Source organism: Nelumbo nucifera, chromosome 7, assembly GCF_055504915.1.
Source record: "Nelumbo nucifera cultivar China Antique chromosome 7, China Antique-T2T, whole genome shotgun sequence".
In the NCBI taxonomy this organism is placed as follows: Eukaryota; Viridiplantae; Streptophyta; class Magnoliopsida; order Proteales; family Nelumbonaceae; genus Nelumbo; species Nelumbo nucifera.
In genome coordinates, this window is record NC_142655.1 from 48,674,120 (window position 1) to 48,698,579 (window position 24,460).

The window sequence follows — 24,460 nt, forward strand, 5'->3', positions numbered from 1 at the left end:
AAGGAAGATGGCGGTAAGAAAGTGGATGACACCTTGTAGAGAAGCTTGGTTGGAAACCTATTTTATCTCACTGCTACAAGGCCGAACATCATGTATGCTGCAAGTTTATTGTCCAGATTTATGAACAGTCCCAATCACATTCATTTTGGGGCTGCAAAAAGAGTGCTAAAGTATGTGCAAGGCACCATTGGTTATGGAATCAAATATGACAGAGGAAATGAAGTAAGACTGATTGGTTTTTGTGACAATGATTGGGGAGGATGTGCTGATGACATGAAAAACACCTCTGGTTATTATTTTTCCATTGGTAGTGGTGTATTTTCTTGTTGTTCAAAGAAACAAAAAATAGTAGCCCAATCTTCAGTAGAAGTAGAGTATGTTTCAGCTTCAAAGACAACATCTCAAACAATTTGGCTTAGGAGAATTATGAAAGATATTAATGAGAAGCAAGAGAATGCTACGGTGATCCATTGTGACAACAAATCTGCCATTGCTATGTCAAATAATCCATGTTATCATAGCAGAACCAAGCACATTGCTCTAAAACATCACTTCATTCGAGATGCCATTGAAGATAGAGAAATTGAATTAGTATATTGCAAGACTCAAGAGCAATTGGCTGATATTTTCACCAAGCCATTGGCAAGAGAGAAGTTTGAAGAAATAAGAGAAGCATTAGGAGTCCAACAACATCACAACAACAGCACATTAAGGGGGAGAATGTTACAGTTAATGTGCTAGGAAGTTAAACTATTTTATATTTATTGTCTTTTTCTACAGTTCTGAAAAGTAACTTTAGTTGGGTCATTTTCTACTTTTTGTAAACTTGGGTTAGTTGAAAAGGTGTACTTGAAGAAGCTTCTATTTGGCTTACTCAAGAAGTTATTCTTGTATTACTCTAACCAAGAGAAAACCAAAATATGTCTGAAGTGATATTCAGCCCTTCTCTTGCTCCACTCTTGCTCTGTATTATTACTTCAATCTGCTGCATGTAAACTCTCTATTTTCTCCACTTCGCATCCACCCATAGTTAGCTAAAACAACAGCCAAATCCCAACACCTCCCAATAGAAATCTAGAGACCAAATTCATTATTAAACTTGCTCGGAATTACAATCATACAATAAAGCTTGAAACAAAAAAGAAGGGGAGGGGGACCAAATAAAAACATGATTCAAGTTAAGAGCATGCTTGGCCAACAAGTGGGCTGCCTTGTTACTAGTACGAGGGGCCCAACTAATCAAGCAGTGATTAGGAATTTGCATCATGAGGATTTTACAACCAGTGATAACAATCCTAATTCTCCATGGAGGTATAGAATTGGCTTCCAATTAACAAACTCGAATTGAGAGAGAAGACAAGGGAAAGAGAGAGAGCCGCTGCTACAACTTGCAGCGGCGGTGGTAGTGGTGTGAACACGGGAGGGAGAGAGAGAGAGAGAGAGAGAGAGAGCGGGAGCAAGAGCGAGAGAGAAGATAGGGGGAGAGAGAGAGAGTCGCCATTGCAACTTGCAGCGACGGTGGTGGTGGCAAGAACACAAGGGAGGGAGAGAGTAAGAGAGTGAGAGAGAGAAGATAGGGGAGAGAGAGAGAGAGAGAGAGAGGTGTTCTTCCTCACTGAGCGAGAGCGAGAAATGCGTCTGAGCGCATTTCTACAAAAATAGAAGGGTAGATTTGACCTTGCACCAGCTCTGAAATGCGTCTGAGCACATTAAGAGCTAGCCCAAGGTCTATTATTTTCATATCTGAGTATAAGATTCAGACCATGTTTAAGAGGTAAAACCAAACAAGGGGTGAGGTCTGAAAAGCAGCATTTTCAGATTCAGGCCTCTGAAAAGTGCAATCAAACGACCCCTTAGAAATATGAGAACTTTCCACTTTCCCATATTAGAAAAATTATATTTAAAATATAAAATATTAATATATATCTATAGCGAGGTTGGTTTGAATTTAGTTAGCTTACAAATGGCCAAACCAAAATTGACCATTTTCAAAAAAAAAAAAAAAAGAAAACCAAAATTGACCCATCCTAATCAAGTTGGAAAATTGTTGAACCAAAGCTGACTGGAAATATTGGAAAACCAATCAACTTGGGCCAAGTTGGGTCGGGCTGGTCGGTTTGGTCATTTTCATCGATTTGATAAGCAACCCTAAATGAAATTAATTATTATTTTTGTATTGCAAAAAAATTACAATTACTATATAAAATATAAATAATTATTAATTATTTAAAAAGTTACAATATAAAACAATTGTCTACTCTTATATGTTTCTATTGTTTAACTTTCGCTTAACACGGGCCCCTACTAGTATTTAACTAAATTCAAGCTTAAATAACATGTTTTAAACTATCCTTTTATGAATTTGCATCTACGCTTAAAAAGAGAAAAAAAGGCTAGCTAGGCTAGAAGCCTCACATACAACCATTCTTAATCACTACTTAACTTGTGAACCTATCAATATTCTTCTTTATGTTACTTCAATGACTAAAATAAAAGGATGTTGCATCTGTTAGTAGAAGCCGAATTTCATGCACCTTGTTTGTGTTCATGCATGCATTGAAATATTAACACCTTCCTTGGGATGGTTCTTCATCCAATTCTCATACACCTTGGTTGCTGGAAACAAAAATTCCTCCCCAAAGAAGAGAAAAACATGTATTCACTAGGTATATGTTTGGCATCGATGCTGCAGTTGCAGCACCGTTTTCTGCTGATGTGATGTGTGGTTTGGACCTTTATTTTTGTTTGGAATCATTTTTGTCAGGTAGGATGTTTCCTGGAGTAACAACAACTTTTTCTATTTGGTACCATTGCTCCAAGAAACATTTTCAGCATTGGTACCCATTATCCAGTACCACATCACTGCCCTATTGGTAGCAACGAGCTGCAGCTCCAGGAAACACCAAATTTGGCGTTGCTCCAAGCCATGGATTGGAGCATGTTTTTTATGGAAAAATGTACGGTTCCAAACAAATGCCTGTTTCCTGGAGCACCACTTTTTTCCGATGTGGCGCTGATGTGGCATCGTTGCTCCAGGAAACGGAAACGATTCCAAACAGCCACTGGGTGGTAATCTATCCTATGTATAGAGATCAAAACTTGAGAGAGTCTCTACCCATCAAGGACTTCAAGTTCAATTAGGATGCAAACTTCCAACAAGTCAATTAATTTCTACTATTAGATGGATATGATAATTGATAGCGATAATTTAGCATGAGAGTTTATATCCTAGTTAAACTTTGAGTCTTTGATGGATAGGACTCTCAAGTTTTGATCTCTATACATAGAATGGATCACCACCTAGTGTATACATGTTTTCTCTTCCTTCTTGGGGAGAAATTTTTGTTTTCCATCAACCAAGGAAGGTGTTAATATTTCAATGCATGAACCCAAGCAGTAGAATTCATCTATTGGATCATTTTTTTCATTGGTTCTTCCAATTTAGTGTCACTGTGTCAGTTTAAATTTCTTTTGCTTGAAATTCGGCTTTTGCATACATTAGCCAACAGTAGCATTTCAGCCTCTCCTTGCTCCAAACCCCCCTTCCAAATTTCCTGTTTTTTTATTGATTTTTTATTTTTTTAATTCCACATAATTGCCCATTAAACCAATAAGGAAACAACATAGGCAATAATCCCCTTTATATATCTTGTTCCTAAAATCTCTCTCTCTCTCTCTCTCTCTCTCTCTCTCTCTCTCTCTCTCCCAATCAACTAAATCATCTCCTCTCCTAAAGGTTCTTCTAAACTATCTCCTCCACTTAAAACTTCCTCCTTCAACATCTCCTAACCTATCTCACAATAAACAACCCAACTCTAACGCCTCTTTCCCAACACCCCATCTCTTTTTCTCTATCTAAAATACTAACAAGATGAGTAAAAATTATCCAAAAGACTAATAAGAATAAAATAAATAAGACAATAAGACAAATAATAAAAGTAATAAAATTTAATAATTAAAAAATTATTGTAATTATACATAATATTTTTCATATCATCATTAAAAATAATTAATTATAATAAGTTTATATATACTATACTAATTTTAATTTAAAAAAGATTAACATAATAGAAAATTCAACATAAATTACTATTTTTAATTTTAACAATAATAATTATTAAAATTAATTATAGAAATATTATACTTAATTTATAATAACAAATTCCAACAATATTAAGAATTTTAAATAGTAATAAACTTGGTATAATATCATAGCTTAAATTATGCATCAATAAAAATTTACTAAATAAATTAAAATTTAATAAAGTAAAAATATTAATTTAATCTCCATTTAAATTAATTTTAAAATAATGAAAAATAAACACGACAAGTCAAGTTCAATATGGCTCTACCTTCACCCAACCTAGGCCCCTCATTTTGCCACATTATCTGACTTAGCCTCTGGTGATGTCACCCTACCTCCCATTTCAATGTCATAACAAACATTAATGGTATAAGATAATTTAAATAATTTAAATACCTATATCTTTTGATATTTTAATATTTAAATATGGATATTTACTGAATATTTAAATATTAATTTATTATTATATAAATTAATTGTATATTACTATTATCTGATATTGATTATTATTACATAAAAAATAAGTAGTTTAAAGATAATTATTTTTTAAAATTTTAAAGAAATTATTTTTCAGTAATTTTATATAATTTTCCGAAAATTATGAGTTTAAAATTTAATTTTGGTAATAAAAATTATATATTGATATTTTCTTTTACATTGGCTTTTGAAAAATGTTAAATATTAAATTGGAAAACTATTGGGAAATTTTAAGTATATTTATAATTTCCCTATAAATTTAGAAAATATGATATTTTTTGAAAATTGTTAAACTGGAAACTTTTGATAATTTCCATAATTAATTATTAGTAATTTACATTGGTTTTTGGTAATTATTAATTTAAAAAAATATATTGGATAATATTAATATTGATATTTATATTTTCTAATTATTAATAATTTCTATAATTATTGGTAATTTACATTGTCTTTTGGTATTTATTGGGAATTTTTAATTTAGTGATTTCCATAAACTAATTTTCATGTTTTTGCTAATTTAATTTGGTGAAATTTAATTTAAAAATCTAAATTTCTGAAACTGTTTATATTTTCAATAATTAATTTTTCATAAATTCAATTTTTTTTCAAAATTAATTTATTCATACCAATAAATTTTGAAAATTTTATTCATATTAATTTATTTATATCAATATTCCTACTAATGATTTTTAGGATATTCAAAAATTTCTTTCTATTTTTTTTTTCTGTTGTGCGAACAACAATAAATTATAAATAGATATTTTTATTAATTTAGTTTTAACATTCTATGCCAAAGTGTCAATTGGTTGGCTGGTAATCTTTTGGTTGTAGCAGAGACACGGGATAAAATCCAGCTTGCACTAGGGTTGGGAGGTTTTACAGGTTTGGAGATGATCCCCGTGGTTGTGTAGTCCCACGGAGAAACAATTTTTAAGCCTTCCTTATATTTTAAGCTCTACCAAAAAAGAAAAATCCTTGATATATTTCAAATTTTCAATTAATAAAATTAATCAACTTTCTAATTTTTCTGTTCATCGAATGGGGCAGTACTAGTATACAGATAAAACAAATGCCTCAAACGAGTTTATCTTCTCTCATTCCATGATGGGCGCAAGCATCCTTCCAATCACTTGCGAACATGTATGTGAGTACATTTCCATTTGTAGGGTGCTCAAAAGGATGCAAATCATCCTTCCTACAAGCAAAATTCTTTCTTCGAATAAGAGGGCTTCTCTTTCAAACATGTTACTCGCTAAAACAAATCAAAATAAAAATATATGTAAAGGGACGTGCTGCACCATACTCTAGTTCTAACATGTTTTAATTCTAACTTAAATATGTATAGTATTCTCATACTGAGCATAGGTCATTAACTAAAGAGAACGAATTGAATAGGAAAATAAACTTCATCAAGAAAAATATTAAGAACATGAGAAAAAAAGAGGAAAAAAATTAAAAATAAGAAATAGTGGGGGAACTAACCATTGAAGGGGAGTTCTTTAACGAAAACAAAACAAAAAAAAAATTGCTCCAGTACTTTCACTTTTTAGGGTGGATGAAAGGTCGCACCTCCTTAGCTTGTTTTTGTGAAAATTTTTCAACGTTGAATGATATGGTTTTAGTTCCACTATTTAATTTACCTACTTACTTTATAAAAGGAGTGAAAGTTACATTATGAAACCCTAGAATTCATGACAAAGCATGGGCCAATGACAGAAGTGATGTAAATTTTTTTTTTTTTTTGTGCAGAGTAAAAAGAAAAGAAAAATTATTAAAAGAGAAAAAAGGTGAAGAAAAGAAGAGAACAATACAATCCGAGTAAGAGGATCGAAGCTCTCAAAAGAGACTAGAACATTTTCCAGGTTAAAACTAAGCACAAAAAACTTAATATCTTCCAACCTAAAACAACAACAGAAAAGTATGCTTCAGTCCACTGCAGAATTCTGAATTTTACTGTATACCTATAATAATTTAAAATGTCAAACACCCCCACTCTATACATCAATGCGGGCCGTGAATTGACATCAATTCCAAACTGGCACCTACCCCAACTAGGCTGAACCGTCATTCTCCCAAACAACCAAACCCTGAGAGAGTGACGTCCTTCTGAAACCCACAAAAAGCAGAAGAATCTCAAAAAAAACACAAAGTTGAACCACCATCAAATTAAAAAATCTTCAAAATACCCAAACTGCCTTCCTCCTCTTCTTCTACCCCTAACTGCCTTCCTTCCTCCTCTATCTGCTTTAACTGAGGCATCCACATAATAATCAATAAGCCTCCTAGTTTTCTACTGCCAGGTAGACCTCCAAACTAGGAAGCCTCATCGGCTTCATCCAAGGAGTCGTTGTTTTCCAAGAACTCTTCGAGGTCACAGTCAACCCCTTCTTTAGCTCGTACCTCTTCAGCTTCTGCTTCAAACCTTCGTAACGATTCACTTGCAAAAGCTTCACCACCCCAAAAGAACAGCCCCATTGATCTCGCCACCTGAAAGTCTCTCTCTGCATGAGAGTCTGCGGATCCTGGCGCCTCCACCTCAGAACTCCTAGAGGGACCCGCTCCTTGCCTAATCGATTCTTCCACTTTTACTATTTGTGATCAATGCCTCTAATTTTTCATAAACTTATCTTTTTTTTTTTTTTGAAAAAGTAAGGTAGATTTTATAATTAAAAGAAAAAAAAAAGAATATACAAATTATATACATGGGAGGCCTCTACAAAAACAGAGACAGGCTTCCCTTTAAACAGCCTTTATAGCCTTGGATTGAAAATATCTCGGTACTTATATACTTTATTTCATGAGAAGATATTTTCAATACAAGATTACAAGAGGTTGTTCGAACAGTGTGAACATGATTGCACTGACTGAAGCCGAACTCACAAAAACAAGTGCCAAATCAAAACAGCCCCTCGGAAGCCTCTACAAGCCTTGACAAAATCAAGCACAAAAACAAAACTTACCCAAAACTTGTTGAATTAATATCTTTTATCTATTAAAAACAAAAAAAGCATGTCGAATGAATATATACCTTTTAATTTTTTTCAAATCAAAACTTGTGAATCTAAAAGTGTTGAACATTGTGATATGTCCAAAGGTTACTTCGGTTCAGTTAATTATTTTAATTCTTTGTGAATCCATTTACCAAATCTATAGTATAGAACCAACAAAATGTTTACACTACTTGGTATATGCTTCATTCCATTATTACGTTGCCTATTTTTGAAACCAAAAAACGTACTGTAGAAATTAAAACTGTGCGTGGAAGGTGGAATACCCTCTTTTGGTAGGTTATGGTTTGTCCCAGATTATAAGAAGACTGGTTGGTGACTTCTGCCTAACACCTACCTTCATAGAAGTAGATGATCATGATTATTATAGAACGAAAATAGAAAAAACAAAAAGAATAATTATATACCTAGTGGGGTAGGCCAGATATCCTGTTCTTTGTTGCTTTCCTTAGGGCATATCTCAGGCCAAATTAATACTGAAGTCAATAGTTAGTACTATTGCCACTACCTCAGCTCTATTTTCAATCATATTAAATTATTAAACTGCTCTCTCTTGATCTCTCACTAGATCTGTCTCATGTTACCAAAGGATTGAAAGTTGTATAGATATTGATGGTGTGCGATCTAGTGGTTCTCATGTGTCAGATGATTTAGACACCGAATTGGATGCTTGTCTTGTTGAGCTAGGGCTGGTAGAGTTGTGCAATTTTGCAAGAAAAAGAGTTAGAGTGCTTGGGTTGTTCGTACTCAAGATGGGCACTCTAATGCTTAAGTCAGCGAAGAGAATTTTTAGGAATTCTTGAGGATTTAGAGAGTGTGAGAACTTAATCTCGCATACATCTTCAGGTGAAGATGAGTCCTTTATATAGGTATGAGTGGTTATAGACCTCTAGCAATGAGTCTCGTGTTCTCACAGAGTCGTTTCCATTAAGTCGGGAGAATAATGACATCGGTTACGTGATCTGCACAGGGGGCTGAGGTCCGTCCGATTAACTCTGATGCATGCGATACATGTGGGTTGGCCAGCCTAATGGTCAACTCATCAATGCTCTGTTAACCGATCTATATGACAACAAGTCAGCGAGCATGCCTTGTAGGTCGCTATTGGTACTTCTCATAGCTTGGCCAGTTCGGAAGTAGGTCTCTCTTAGCTCGGAGGCCTATTAGTTTGACCAAAGCCGAGGTACTCCAGGTTGGCCTATGCGAGATGCTACGAGCCGACTTATCGAGATGATCTACTTATTCAGCGCTGAGGTATCACTTGGATGCCATGTGTCATGATGTCATTCGGAGAACCAAAATACCCCTCATCAGATACCACCCAAGCAATTGTGGAATTATCCATGAGAACTATTGTTATGCAACGTACTAGTGAAGTACTATCCAAGCAATTTTGAATCATATGGAATATAATACTCCATTTAAGTACTAATCAATACCGGAAAATCATTATCAGTGGAGGAATTAAAGAGATAGACGCGCAGCTGTATATATATATATATATATATATATATATATATATATATATCGTGATGTCATTCGGAGAACCAAAATACCCCTCATCAAATACCACCCAATCAATTGTGGAATTATCCATGAGAACTATTGTTATGCAACGTACTAGTAAAGTACTATCCAAGCAATTTTGAATCATATGGAATATAATACTCCATTTAAGTACTAATCAATACCAGAAAATTATTATCAGTGGAGGAATTAGAGAGGTAGACGCGCAGCTGGCTATATATATATATATATATATAAGGGAAGAACGTGGACAATAAGTAAGAGTAAGCAAATTAACTGCAGCTCCCTAACTTCATCAGAACCAACTGCGCCAAGGTCTAAATCTCTTTTATCACCCCACCTGTTTGATTATTTCAGTGAAGGATTAGTGGACTACTTGGAATATCTATCCACTTGGCCACTAGACTAGTCATACAAGAAACATTCCAAGTCTCTTTCAACTTCCCTTCATCTACCATTCTGAGTGCGTTCTTCTAGTTGGTTCACTATTAAGAGCGTGCAAGATAAGAGAGACAGATTAAAGGTCATGAATTCCAAAACATTAACAAGGAGGAAACTGAGAGATGGAAATAAGCCCTGAAGATGTAAAGCAAGAGACTGATCATGTCGCAAGGATTTGTGATGTGAACAAGGAGAAGTTAGCTTTCATGCAACAGAAGATCTCAAGAACCCCGTGGCTTCTGAAAAGCTCAGCTGGCCGGAGATCCTGTTGCATATTTAGAGTCCCTCAAAGCCTCATCGACGTCAACGGCAAGGCTTACCAACCTCATATTGTATCAATCGGTCCTTACCACCATGGTGAGAGTCAGCTCAAGATGATCGAAGAGCACAAGTGGCGCTTCCTGGGCTCCCTCCTTTCCAGAACAGAAAGCAAGGGCTTAGGCCTAGAAGACTATGTGAGGACTGTCAAATCATTAGAGGAGAAGGCCAGAGAATGCTACTCAGAGACAATTGGCCTGGACAGTGATGAATTTGTCGAGATGATGGTTTTGGATGGTTGCTTTGTCATCGAGCTCTTTAGGATAGTTGGGAGGTGTGTGCAGGGAGACCATGCTGACCCCATCTTCTCCATGTCTTGGGTCTTCCCCTTCATCTTGAGGGATCTAATTCGGCTTGAGAACCAACTTCCATTTTTTGTTCTCGAATCCTTGTTCGATTTATCACAGATGCCAGGAGATGAATCAGGCCCCTCCCTCGTCAAACTTGCCTTGGAATTCTTCAACAATGCAGTGCAAAGACCTGACGAAATTATTAACAAGTATGAAAAGCTCCGACTCCAACCCAAACATTTGCTTGATTTATTCCGCTCAAGCTTCATCCCAGAGTCCCAACCAGAGCCACAGAAGTCCACCTCGTCAACCCAAGTAATTCAATGCGTTAAAAGGCTCCGGCGGGCAGGAATCCAGTTCAGGAAAGTAGAGGCAGATAGTTTCCTGGATGTGAAATTCAGAAATGGGGTGTTCAAAATGCCAACAATAACGATTGATGACTTCATGGGCTCCTTCTTCCTTAACTGTGTTGCTTACGAACAGTGCCACAGACATTGCTCCAAGCACATCACCACTTATGCGACTCTACTGGATTGCCTGATTGACACCCCAAAGGATGTTGGGTACCTTTCCAAACACAATATCATTGAGAACTACTTCGGAACTGATGCAGATATTGCAGATCTCTTCAATAATTTAGGCAAGGATGTGGCCTTCGACATCCAGAGATGCTACCTAACCAAACTGTTTGACGATGTGAATACGTACTATGACAGCCATTGGCATGTCTACTGGGCAAGTTTGAAGAATACTTATTTCAACTCTCCTTGGTCGTTCATTTCACTGTTTGCTGCTGTTGTGCTCCTCCTCCTCACCATGGCTCAGACCTTCTTCAATGTTTTTGCCTATTTCTACCCTCCTCATCAGCTGTGAAACCAAATAGATGTTAATAACAGGTAAGCACCAAGATAGCTAATTGTAAAATTGCGGTTGCAATTCATGATTTTAAGACAATTATTTACGTTGTTATATTGCAAATATTCTGCAATTATACCGTCATCTTGCTCACAAGATAACGTTTATTTAATTTGGACCATGGAACTGTTAGTTTAATGGCATTTTATGAGAACGATCGAAAAGTTGTGGGCCTAGTGGACATTATTCATACGACCTACAAATGGCTCTATTTTCTTTCTCTCTCTCTCTTCCATGTCTGGATTGTGTGACGCTTTCCCCATTTTTACAATTAGGGTTGCAAACCAATCAGATCAACTCAGATATATACCTGGATCGAAATTAAATTTGATTTGCTTGTATTCAAATTCGAATTTAATCTTCTGGCAAAACTTGGATGAAAAATTTTAAGTGAGGAAAACCTATGGGTCAAAGTCAATATTAATTATAAAGAGAGAGTTTTTGGGATGTCAATATTAATTATAAAGATATCTCTTGGGTCTAGAAACGCATTCTCGTTGCCCGGAATCCTATCTGTTAGTTAGTGGGAATGGAAGATCAATCAAATTTTGGCTAGATAATTGGGTGTTTGGGAAACCTCTAATCGAAGAAATAAGCATTGAAAATGATGAAATAAAGATATGTATTGATGTAGGCACATATGGCAAGGCCCAGGATTGCACCACATGGCATCGGTCGGACAAGATCCAGGCCCTCCATTCCTAACAACCCTTAACCACTCCATTGCAAGGTCAAATATAAAAGGGGGTGCCCAGCTTAAGGTAAATCCATCTTGCTCCATATTGTTCTCTAACTCTCTTGCTCTTAAGTGACTTCGTCTAAGCCCTCGTCTCTAGCCTGGTTCGACCCCTTTCATACACTTAACTAATTTGACCGTCGAAGTCTCCACCCCTGAGATATAACCCGGGGCCTCTGACGTGCACTCTCTTGTTCTCAGTTTGGACACATCAGCCTCGGCCAAAGAATTGAAATTACCTTGTTGCCCTCGGCCCCATCCTTGGCAGCAACATGTATGTCTCAAACTTGATTGATTATGAGAGAAAATTTTAGGTCGAAGATAAAGTTGGTAGGATAGTTCTTAATCGGATTTGGCAGATAATAAAACTGATCTCATCTCCTCATTTAGCAAATAATAAATTAATTTGGGGCTATAATCCTAAAGGTGAATTCACCATCAAATCAGCATATTCTCTAAAATGATCATGCGTGGTTGAGCAAAAATGATTCAAAGAATTGGATGCCCTCCAAAAATAAAAACTTTTCTATACCTTCTTCTCCAAAACAAACTTCCTACAAGAAATCATCTTAGGAAGAGAGGTTTTGACATACTTGTTTTTTGTGGGGAAGTTGAGGACATTGACCATATTTTTAGTTACTACAATTTCTCTAAATAGATTTGGGCTATAATTAACGCCTATCTTGAGGTCCTAATGAAAATGATCAATCTATTGTGGAGTGGTGGTTTCGTATTGGAAATAACAAGGGGGATGGGAGTGCTCATATAAGAGAAAAACTAGCATTTATCCTATGGTCAATTTGGAAAAATAGGAATGAAAGAGTTTTTAAGTACAAGTTTTCTCCCCCTCCAATTGTTCTGGAAAGGGCGATGAACCTCTTTTTAGAATATTTAGAGGGAATGAGAGAATCCATTGTTGAATGTGTGCTAAGCACTAGAAGGCTATAGTATGGAAATCCCCAATATCAGCTATATCTAGATTAATTTTGATGCTTCCGGCAACAGTGATAGAAATTTCTCAATAGAAAGTATTGCTCAAGGCCACCTTGGAAAAGTCTTAGACTTAAAAGTGTTTAAATTAGGGGTTTCCACCATCAACCAAGCTGAAGCTTGGGCAATTTGGGAAGCCCACAATATGGCTTAGAATTTCAGAGAATCTCCTATCATTATTGAAGACGATTCCAAGCTTGTTATCTCATGTCTCAATGAGAAAACTCTCCCTCCTTGGAGCATAACTAACATGATCAAAGAATGTGTTCAGATGAAGAGCTTGTTCGACAGAGGATTAAGGTACAAACATGTGTTTTTGGGAGGCTAATCAGCCTACAGATTGGTTGGCTCATGAAGTGCTTTCATTTTCTTCGGATTCTTTGTCTTTTAGTCTCTCTTCCCTCCCCCTCCTCTTTCTCTTATTTGTTTTGTTGATTTATCAGGACGTACTACCCCTGTCTTGTGTAGCCCCTTCCATGGTTTTTAAAACCGACCTAGTGGCCGAACCAGTTAGGGGTTCGGTTACCGGGTCGAATGGTCCGACCGTTCGAACCGAATGCTTGGCCCATTCTAACAAAAAAATAAAAAATGGTCAAAACTGTTCAAATGGTTAACCGCCCAGTTCAGCAGTTCGTTGACCAAAATCAACAATTTTGGGGAGAAATCCGATTTTTAGGGGAAAACGGAACCGATCACCTAACTGGTTCCCGGTTTTTCCGGTCCGACCATCTAGTCCAGTCCGGTTTTGAAAACCATGGCCCCTTCTGTCTTTATCGAAAAAATTTGAATTTAATCTTATCCGTTGAATTTGTATTGGATTAAAAATGAATTTAAAAATGCAATTAAATATTTAATAGCACTATTAAATTAAAACAAAAGTGATCAAATATTATATATTATTAATAAAATGAACTAAAAATGACATTGATATTGTTGAGAATAAGTATGCAATAGATGGAGGCAACAGGCAATAGCAGTACTCTACTGAAATTGGAACAATATGCAAAATAGAGAGAGAGAGAAACTTATTTGTAATAGCTGATCAGGTGTGTAGCTAGCAACCACTGTCCTAAAAATCAATTTCGCCACCTAGGAACTTGTGCGTTGGTACATTAAGTAACAAAAACAAATTTAGGAATTAGGAACTTAAAACTGGTTTGAATGTGCCACTGAATTTCTGGACTTTTTTGTGACAAATACATATATTTGTTAATTTGCTCCAGTTTTATTATGAGGGCAAAATTGTAAGGAGGCATCTAGTTGCGCATTAATTGTGCATTATAAGTAATAATTAATATGAAGAAATTCCGTTAATTTTTTTCATTGTTTTGTGACTGAATATTTGGTAATCTATCCCATTGTATGGTGATAGCACAATCTCAATTGGCTCAGGTTGCACTAAAGCTGTGTTTGGTTTAAAAGAAAAAGTAGGAAAAGGAGAGGAAAGATAGAAAAACCTTTATAAATCTTGTACGGGTTTTTATACCTTTTCCTTCCTTTCCCTACCTTTTCCTTTAAACCAAATATAGTCTAAAGGATGTTGTTCCGTATATTTTTACAGATCTCTAGTGGTTGCATTTTCACACTTGGGTTTTCTAAAATATTTTTTACAAAATTTACTTATTTAATAGGTTTGTATGACCTATTGGCCTCTTAAGCTTCTATTTACAGTGAAATTCAAGACCATAGAAGAACATTGTTAGGTTCACTAGTTCTGTCGTGGTTGAAAATGGTTAGATGTGAATCTTATAGCTTAACCTTTTCCTTTTCTTTTCTTTTTTTTCTTTTTTTTTTCTTTTTTTTGAGAAGCCTTAACAGGATTATATCATTTTAATTAAATTAGAATGTATGGAATTTGAAGTTAGTCTAATATGTTTTCATAAATTAATTAGTTTCTTTGTAGAGATACCTATATAACTTGAAATTTTGGGAATTTAGGGTAGCATCTCTCTATCTAAGGTGCAAAATGAGTCAATTTCAATCAGATATAGTTAGATACGAATTTGAATTGTTAATATTTGAATTTGAATAAAACCTTATCTAACATCTCTATCTAAAGCACATGAACGAACCGTGAAGCAAAAGATGTGAACCAATGATAAAACAATACGTCATATCTAACATCTTTAATGTTTAAAGTCTTGATGGTAAGTACACCTTGTAAAACGAAACCAATGAAAAGTAGTTCATGTGATGTCTCTAATGCGAATGGTTGAAATTTTAATTTAATGTGCAATAAATATTCGGAAATTCACTATATATAGTTGAACTTTGAAATTGAATCAAATTAGGATTGATATCAAAAATTGACTAATATCAATAAATTAAACTAAAAAAAGGTCAAAACATTATACGTTATTATGAAATGAACTGCAAATGACTTTGATGTCTTATGCTATAAATTGAAAATTAAGAACTTGTATGAAACTTAAACCTATGACTTTTTAAAAGCAAATGGTAAGGAATAAATACATTATAAAAGAAGAAAAAGAAAACAAGTACAAAAATGAGGGTCAACCATAACCTGCCTAAAACCAGGAAAGCCAAAAAGAGATCCCAATTAACTTGGCTAAAACGACACCAGACCCAAAAGAACCAAAACAGATCCCAATTTAACCCAATGCATTCTAAAACAAAATAGGTACATCATTTGGATGGTTTTTCAAAATAGATTTTTTTCTTTTTATGATAAACATATAGGTAACTTGATACACACTTAGAAATTTTCATTCATTAATTGAATGGATGAGATCAATTGAGACATTGATACATGCTCATGATTAATTCATTACTTTCAAGAGGCCACTTAGATAACATAGATTATTTGATTGATTTAGGCGGTGTTTGACATCGATGCCGTTGCTCCAGAAAACGGTGATACATCAGTGCCATATTGGAAAAATCGGTGCTCCAGAAAACGGTAGCATGTTTGGAACCGTTTTTCCATAAAAAATGGTGCTCCAAGTCATGCCTTGAAAATCAAGAAGGCATGGTCTGGGGAAACACCGAATTTGACGTTTTCTCAGTTTGGAGCTCGTTGCTACCAATGAAGACATGATGGGGCACTGACCTGGACTACTTCCTACAATGGGTATCAGTGCTGAAAATAGATATGAAGCACTGGTACCAAACAGAAGGTGTTATTGTTGTCTCATAAAACGTTTTATCTGGCAGCAACATTTCCAAACAAAAAAAAAATCATGTTCTCAGAAAATAATTTTGTATATGCAGCATCGATGCCAAATATATACTTAATTGAATGGCCTAAATTATTGAAATCCCAGTACATTTAGATAATTGAGATCAATTCAATGATTGTTTAAGAAATGACTTCGATCACGTAGATCTTTAGATTGATTTGGCATATCAATTAGGACACCATGCGGATAGATGGACCATATTAGTTTCATCTATATGTCATTCCATTTCGATGGCAAGGTTAGTTGGAACCTTTTTCACGTCATCTGCATTTCAATATCAATTGACTAATTTGAGACCCCACTTTAATACTTTAAATCTTTTCTTTTTTAGGATAGAAAGCTCGTATGCTGATTTCGTTGATTCAAGCTTGATGAAATATCATTTACAAGAATAGAATTCAAGATATCTGGAATAACCGACCTGGTTCCCATTTTGTTATAGCATGAGCAGCCTTATTTGCTGATCAATGGGTGCAATTCACCAAGCAAGAAGTAGGTGGTGAAAATCGTGGTTTTAAAAAATGATTTGAAAATGGAATTATTTTGGCCACCAGTTTTTAGGTTGATGGTTCAACGGTCTAGTTCGAACAGACAGTCTATTCTGACAACACAAATTAAAAAAAATAATTAAAAATAAAAAATGGTCAAAATCGTTGAATAGGTCAATGGGTCGACAGTTTGACCACCCGGGTCGAATAGTCTGACCATCCAGGTCAACAGCGGTTCGAAAACCATGGGTATGTGGACTTTACACCAAAGCTCGGCTTTGACTAGTTTGACACATGATCACTCCTAAATAAGTGAGACCACCAAAACAATGGGGCGTATGTGAACTTTACACCAAAGTTTTAAAAATTGACATGGAAATGGAACCGCCTAAAAATAAAAAATAAAAAAGAAATGGAACTGCTTTGCCACCTATCTTTGGGTCAATGATTCAACCATCTAAGTGAAATGGTTCAATCCATGATATCATAAATAAAATAATAAAATTTAAAATATTTATAAACATAATATAAAAATAGATGAAATATTAAAGAAAAATAAAAGAAATACTTATAGAAACTAATTTCTTATAGAGCATGCACATCTGATTTCCTATGGAAACCCTTTACCCAATCTCATTTTATGCAAATGTTGTGTAATTTACAAGTCTTGTGGCTTTCTTAGAGTTCTTTTGATTTTTCTAATTTATTTAAAACCCGTTATTTCTACCTGCAACAACCATCGAAATCAATCAGCAAATATTCCCAAAAGGAAATTGTAGTTGGCCAAATCAACGCTGAGAGTTCTGCAAATCATCCAAGCTAGAGAAGATTATATGTTTCTACTACTTGAGAGTGTAAGTACTACATGTAGATCGCCATCACAAAATTTGCAATGGGCATCATAATGATACAAAAGTAATTGCCACGGTACCTATGGTGAAGTCTGTCACCATCACCAAAAGCAATACAACCATGTTGCTAGCAACTAAAATCATAGGGTCCCGCGACCTAACAAACCATATGGAACTTATGGTGACACCTACAATGAACTCAGTAACCTCATTACTAGCAAGTATATCATTCAGAATGAACAATGACAAAAATACGATATGTGATGTCGCTAATAAACATTAATAGTGTAACTAACATATAATGCGCTATCACATCCATCACCACTCTCAACTTAACTTGACACTACATGATTCCCTTCATACAACAACAATGTCGGCCCATTTGCGATGTCACATATCCATTGTCAAGTGTCCACACAGAAGGAGCCACTAACCTATGTCACTATGGGTAAGTTCTCAAAAGGGCTGTAACTATAAGTGTATGCCCACGTGAGAATTCTAAAGACAAGAAATTCTAATCCCAAGAGATTCTCATGAACAAAAATGCTCCATTTGGTTTGTAGGATGGGGATGAGAAAAAGAGAATATTCCAAAAATATTCTTTTTGTCTCTTATTTGTTTTGAGAGAAATAGGGGTGGGATGAGAAAAACGTGGAATGCGGGACCCCAAAATCATTAATCAAGATCACACCAAAACAGTGCAATCTCAATGAAAAAGCACTCCTAAGAAAATATCGCGGGCCTTGTCAGAGCAAAAAGCCTTAAGAGACTTTTCTTCTTCATTCAAAGGTAAGACCAGGTCCATCTTCTACAATAAGATCTCTGACGATTGTCCAACGTACCATTTCGTTCAAAGGTAAGACTAAATCCATCTTCTACTTCATTTTCTCACCTACTATTTTGTTTTTTGGCACATTCTTCCTTCTTCCCCATCCCTTTTATTCCCTCCCTCCCCCCCAATGGTTGGAGACCTAGTTGTTTCCTTCGGCGTCTCCAATGAAAGTTTGGCTGGAGTGAAAAACTTCATTCTTCTCCAACAACCTCAAGTTTCTTTTATTTTCTTTTCCCATGCCTATCAACTAGCAAAACCAACAACTAACATTTATAGATATATTCGTAAATGCCATTGATGTGTGTGGGATTTCTATTTGCAAAACTAAGAATGACATTACTTTCAAATCTATAAAATTTGCAAATCTGGTTATTGGGTTCCTAGATCTAACATTTCCATCTATAAAACATTCTTTGTAACATTTTCTATAAATCTAACAATTGTAACAATAACCAAATCTATAAATTATATAGATATAGCATTTTTTATTGATCTACAAAACTAACTACTAACAATATTACATCTGTAAATTTTGTAGTCAAAATATTCTTTTTCATTAAACTAACTTTAAAACTAAGTGGAATTTACATCTATAAAACTAATATTTTTGTCAATCAGATCTAACATTTAGTCATTAGCTTCCTAGATCTAACCTTTTTATCCCATTTTTTACAGATTGAAGCCATTTTCTCACAAAACATACATGGAAAAAGGAATTTTCCCACTATTTTCCTTTGTATAACCAAACAATGAAAAGTGAAAATTTTACACTTTCTCATCCCATCCTTTCCCATCCCACCAAAATCTTCCCACGAGCCAAACAGAGCCTAAGAAACTTACCTGCTATGTATTTAACAAATCGTAGTTACCTATCTAGAACAAACAAGTTTCCTCCTATCGTTTTTCTGTCTCCTTTAATAACTTTACCCCTTCCTATATAAGTAGGAGAGGTCTGAAGTTCTCCACACGAGATCAATTCAAGAGCCTAGAGAGCCCTAGCTTCCCAACTTTCTACCACCTACCACCTTACCCTTAGCAACACTACCCCCAACTTTCCTTACCTATTCAATCAGCATTTGTCTTTCATGGAGACCCCTTCTGTAGCCTTACCATCCAACCTATTACATGAGATTTGGATATTGCTCATTCAAGTAATTCATACCGGTTGTGATTTGTGTCTAGGGTCTGTAATAGAGTTTTCATTAGTGGTTTTAGATATAAGAGAAAGAAAGAAAGAAAGAATATATGAATTTATAATCCTTTCATTGCTTGATGGGGAAATTAAAGAAATAAGAGGGAAAGATGATATCTAAAGGTCATTGCTGCCCAACAAATTTGTCACAATTTTACTCACCACCCAAGAACAAAAAGGTTGTTGTCGTTCTCTTCATTGCCACTCAAAAAGGTTCTTGTTACAACTAACATTTGACTGGTTGAAAGAGAGGAGAGAAGAAGTATTGCATAGCATTGGGGGTGAGGAGAAACAATAACAATGAAAAGAAGAAGAGAACCCTAACTTGTTTTGTTGAAGTGGTCACTTGGGAGTCTTGAGACACAAATGTCATTTTCAATTTTTTAAAATAAACCATTGCCTTGATGACATAGAATGGAAAGTGTGGAAGGAAGAAGAGAATCACATTCTTCAATAAGGAGCTTATTGAAATAAGAGAAGCCCTCAAATCCACAAGGAGATGAAAAACTTAAAGCAATTGTATTCAATTTGTTATATTAATTTAATATATAATGATCAATATTTATACATAACATATCAAGTAAATTAGAAAACTCCTAATTGAACACAAAGTTTCTAAAATACTATATCTAATAAAAAGAATCTTCTTACTTTCTTAGGTAATAAATTGAACATATCTCCACTTATGTAACTCAAAGCTCAGAATTAGTGTATTTGCAATCTTTATGGTGAACTCAACAATCTAATAAATTGGACATATCTCAATTTAGGTAACTCTAAATCCAAGTTAGTTTTATACATTTGAGAATACATTTCAAGAGCTTTTCATAGACTTACAGCTTGCCTTGAGAATTCTACATTATTAAGTTCAAAATGGGTGCAAAATCCACTACAAGATTGACCTACTATATTTTATAGTCTCAATTTTGGCCTCTTCCTTTTCTTTCTCAATGTTCATGGGCCTTTAAGAACCCTTTAGATACTCATTCTACACCAATCCCTTCCATTTTAAGTAAAATTGTACATGAATTCTCCTCAATATGATTTTAGGTAAGGTACTTGTACAAATCAACAACATTGAAAGTGTGTATAATTTTGCCTAGTTATATGGAAAATTTATCACATAGGCATTATCATTGATCATCTTCACTATTTTGTAAGACCCAAAATTCTTATTATTCAGGTTATGTCATGTTACAGTAGGAAAATGCTCTTTCTAAAGGTGAACCATCACCAAATACTATAAGAAAAATAACTTTTATTGCCGCTAAGTCCTTAAAATTACCACTAGAAGTTTTATCGGAAGTTAACAAACTACCACTAAAGGTTCTAGAGACAGTTTTGGTGACTGCTAGTAAGCTCAAAAAACTACCGCTATAAGTTTGATACCTTTTTTGGCCCATATATTTCAGCAGTAGTCAAGACTGCCACTAAATCTCTAATTTCTTTTTTTTTCACCTACCCAAATAAGCTCATATTTTGTTCCAAATTTTATTTGTTAGTTTATAAGTTCATTCTTTAAATAAATTTTGCAAAATTCCTTTCATGATTGAATGATACATTTGAGACCCATAAGGTGGCTAATCAAATAGTGACAAGCTCCAACATTTAGGCAACCACTAATACTTTTTTGTGATAAAAATACTCCATTCCATATAATGTTCATTTAAAATACAAAATTTATCAAAAAATGATTCTAGTACTAGAAAACATTTACTATCTATCCCCTCACATTCAAGACCTGGGCTTAGATATTTGAATACACTACAGAAAAATGGACTTCTAGCAACGGGCAAAACCATTGCTAGCAATGGACACAAACCAATGCATTTTCCACCATGGCAATAGGTTCTCGTAGTGGGATTTTGAAACCGTTAATAGAGTTAATATTTAGCAACAGATCATGTCTGTTGCTATAACATTACAAAAACCGTTGCAAAAATAACTATAGCAATGAAAAAAAATGTGGTTAAAAACATTTAAAAAAGAAAATTTGGTCCTTTTATTGCAACAGTTTATTGCAATAATCATTACGAAAATTGTTGCCATATGATATCTATTGCAAGGGTTCAAACAAAAAATTGCTACTACATAATACCTATCGCAATGGTTTTATGAAAATTGCCGTTATAGAATGCCCATCGCAATGGTTTATAGAGAAAACCATGGTTATAGAATGCTTATCGCAATAGTTCAAACAAAAAATCATAGCTACATAATGCCTAAAACAATAGTTATTCATGAAAACTGTGGTTATAGAATGCTTATTACAACGGTTTATAAAGAAAACCATGGCTATAGAATGCTTATCGCATTAGTTTATAAACAAAACCATGACTATATAATGCCTATCACAACGGTTTATAGAGAAATTTGTGATTATAGAATGTCTATTGTAATGATTCTTCATGAAAATTATGGTTATAGAATACTTATCGCAACGGTTAATAAAGAAAATTGTGGTTATATAATACCTATCATTATGGTTTTTCATGAAAATATTAGCTAAAAAAGGTCTATTGCAATGGTTTATATAGAAAATCGTTGCTATATACTACTTATCGTAATAGTTTATAAAAAATCATTGTTATATAGTAGTTATCACAACGATATATTAAGAAAATCATTGCTAAATAATATTTGTAGCAACGATGCAATGTGAAAAACCATTACTACAACTCTCTTTTAACAACGGTTATTATATAAAACTATTTCTAAAAGATACATATAGAAACAATTTACATAAAAAACCGTTACTATAAATGTTATACCATTATTATAACCTGACATAAAATAATTTGATGGTTATCAAACTGTTGATATATCCTATCATAAGATGCATATAAATTTTGATTTTCTTCATATACAAATGTAAATACAAAAAGCATGTAGCATTTAATAAAAGTTACTAATATTTTGGTTAAGTAAATTACAACCCAACGCAAAATTCTGAATTACAGCCCCCCATAATCTATTAGTAGCCCATATAAACAACATTTTGCCTATGGATTTGGCATCAATCCACGGTCATGATTAATCCCCCCTGTACGGTGAAGATAAAAAATTTTAACCTAGACTGATCATTCATTCTCCCTTAATGTTTCCAACAAAAAAAGTAGTAAAATGGTGTTCTTGTTTTTAACAATAGATATAATGAAAGAAGTATCAAATGTTTTCAATGTATTGTTAACTTCTCATTCAATAATTTTTTTTATGGTTGTATTACTTCTTTCTAAACCGTGGCTAAAGGTCAAAAAAACTGTAGCTAAAGACCTATAGCTATGATTTGGCTACGGACAAAAAACCGTAGCATATATTCGCGTGGCTATAGCCTATAGCTATTGTTCAACTAATCCATGGCTATAGCCCATCTATAACTATGTACTTGTCTGTAGCTAAATGACATATGCAAACCATATAACTGTTTTAGCCACGGACTAAACCGTAACTAAAAGATGTATTTAGCTATGGTTTTTAAGTTATCTGTAGCTATATATCCAAATCTAAAACCATGGATTTTCACAAAACCATAGCTGAGGTCTTCTATTTATAACCACAATTTATTACAAAATCGTAACTAAATGTGTCAATTTATATCCACTGATTTTTTCCAAAACCAAAGCTAAATACTTAACGTATAGCTACGGTTTTTGACAAACTGTGGATAAAAGGTATAATTTATAACCACAATTTCTTGTAAAACCGTGGTTAAATGCATTAACCTATGCCTATGGGTTTGAACAAACCACGGCTGAAAACTAAAATCTATAGCAACAATTTCTTTCAAAACCATAGCTAATTGTTTCAATTTATAGCCATGGTTCTTTAAAAAATCATAGCTATATTCTAATTTAAGTAGTAAAATAGCAACAATCAGGATCACCACTTTAAAGCAATACTTTTATTTCATTCATACATTACATGGAATTATATATTAATTTCTAGCAAATGATTACATTATTGTAATAAGAAATTACATATCATGTATAGTTTGAATACATTCATTATTACAAATATATTACAAATGTCAAATTCTCCTTAATACATATTAAAGGAAAAGAGAAATTCTATAATATAAAAAGAGTTGTCCATTGTTTCCGGTCACGCTTTAAGGATCGTTTATTACATATTTGACCTACAAAGAAAGAAAAATAAGAACAATGATTATTTTGATTGTCTAATTAAATATGCAATATACAATGAAAGGATGTAAAAGAAGCTAGGTAACAAAATCTAATAAACAATGAAATATTGCAAAGTCAATTTTGAATTTCTAATTAAATGGATTTGGTGACTTGAAAAAATTTATAGAAATGGAAGTCCAAGTTGAGGATGAAGAAGAAGAAAGGAGGGAGGGGAGGGAAGTCAATGGGGAGTAGAGTTGAAGAAGTTTCAAGGGAAATTAACATTTTTGATAAAGATACTTATGGAGTCCTAGTTTTATTCATTTACAAACTCAATATTGGTTGTCTAATGATATGGAAAAAGAACCTCATAATGAAAAGCAAACTTTTGAAGAAATAGCTATGTTATTAATGGAATAAGCCTAAGAAAATAAGGGCTATTTTCAAGAAAAAAAAGAAATATACAAAGAAGTGATTATTAATATGCATGTCTAAATGGGTGTATGAGATAGGCTCAAGCACTCTTACAGTAACCAAACTGAAATTTCTCATATTGCCTACATTGATTTTACATTTTAGTGAGAGGGGGTCTATAAAACTTACTAAATTAACAGCATAACATGAAAAAAAAAACAAAAAAAAAAAAATTCATTCATGCATGCATCTATTACATAGCGGAAGAGAGAAAAAACCAAAGAAAAATATTGTCGGGATGTAGGTGGTCGCATAAATGATGTATAGATACACATTTCAACTAAGAAATAGACACATTTGCAGTGGTTATTACCAATTACTGCTTTTGTGTTTTGGCCTAATTAAAGAACAAACCAAACCTAACAATCAAGAGTAGAGGTAGGAAAAAAAAGATATTATAGGAATTCAAAAGTTTGATGGTTGACAAAATGAGGGGAGTAAAACTCTCTCTTATTATAGGTTACGGATTTAGAGATTTCAAAAAAAAAATGTCTTATCACACCAATTGAATGA

General features: G+C 34.1%; 1 protein-coding gene across 1 annotated transcript; it reads left to right on the forward strand.

Annotated features, from left to right (window-relative positions):
• The first annotated feature begins 9,632 nt into the window (after positions 1–9,632).
• Positions 9,633–11,215, forward strand: LOC104608138 (UPF0481 protein At3g47200-like). Its single transcript, XM_010274031.3, has one exon. It carries the CDS (start codon positions 9,660–9,662, stop codon positions 11,016–11,018), a length of 1,359 nt encoding a protein of 452 aa, XP_010272333.3. The 5' UTR covers positions 9,633–9,659; the 3' UTR covers positions 11,019–11,215.
• The last annotated feature ends 13,245 nt before the right edge of the window (positions 11,216–24,460 follow it).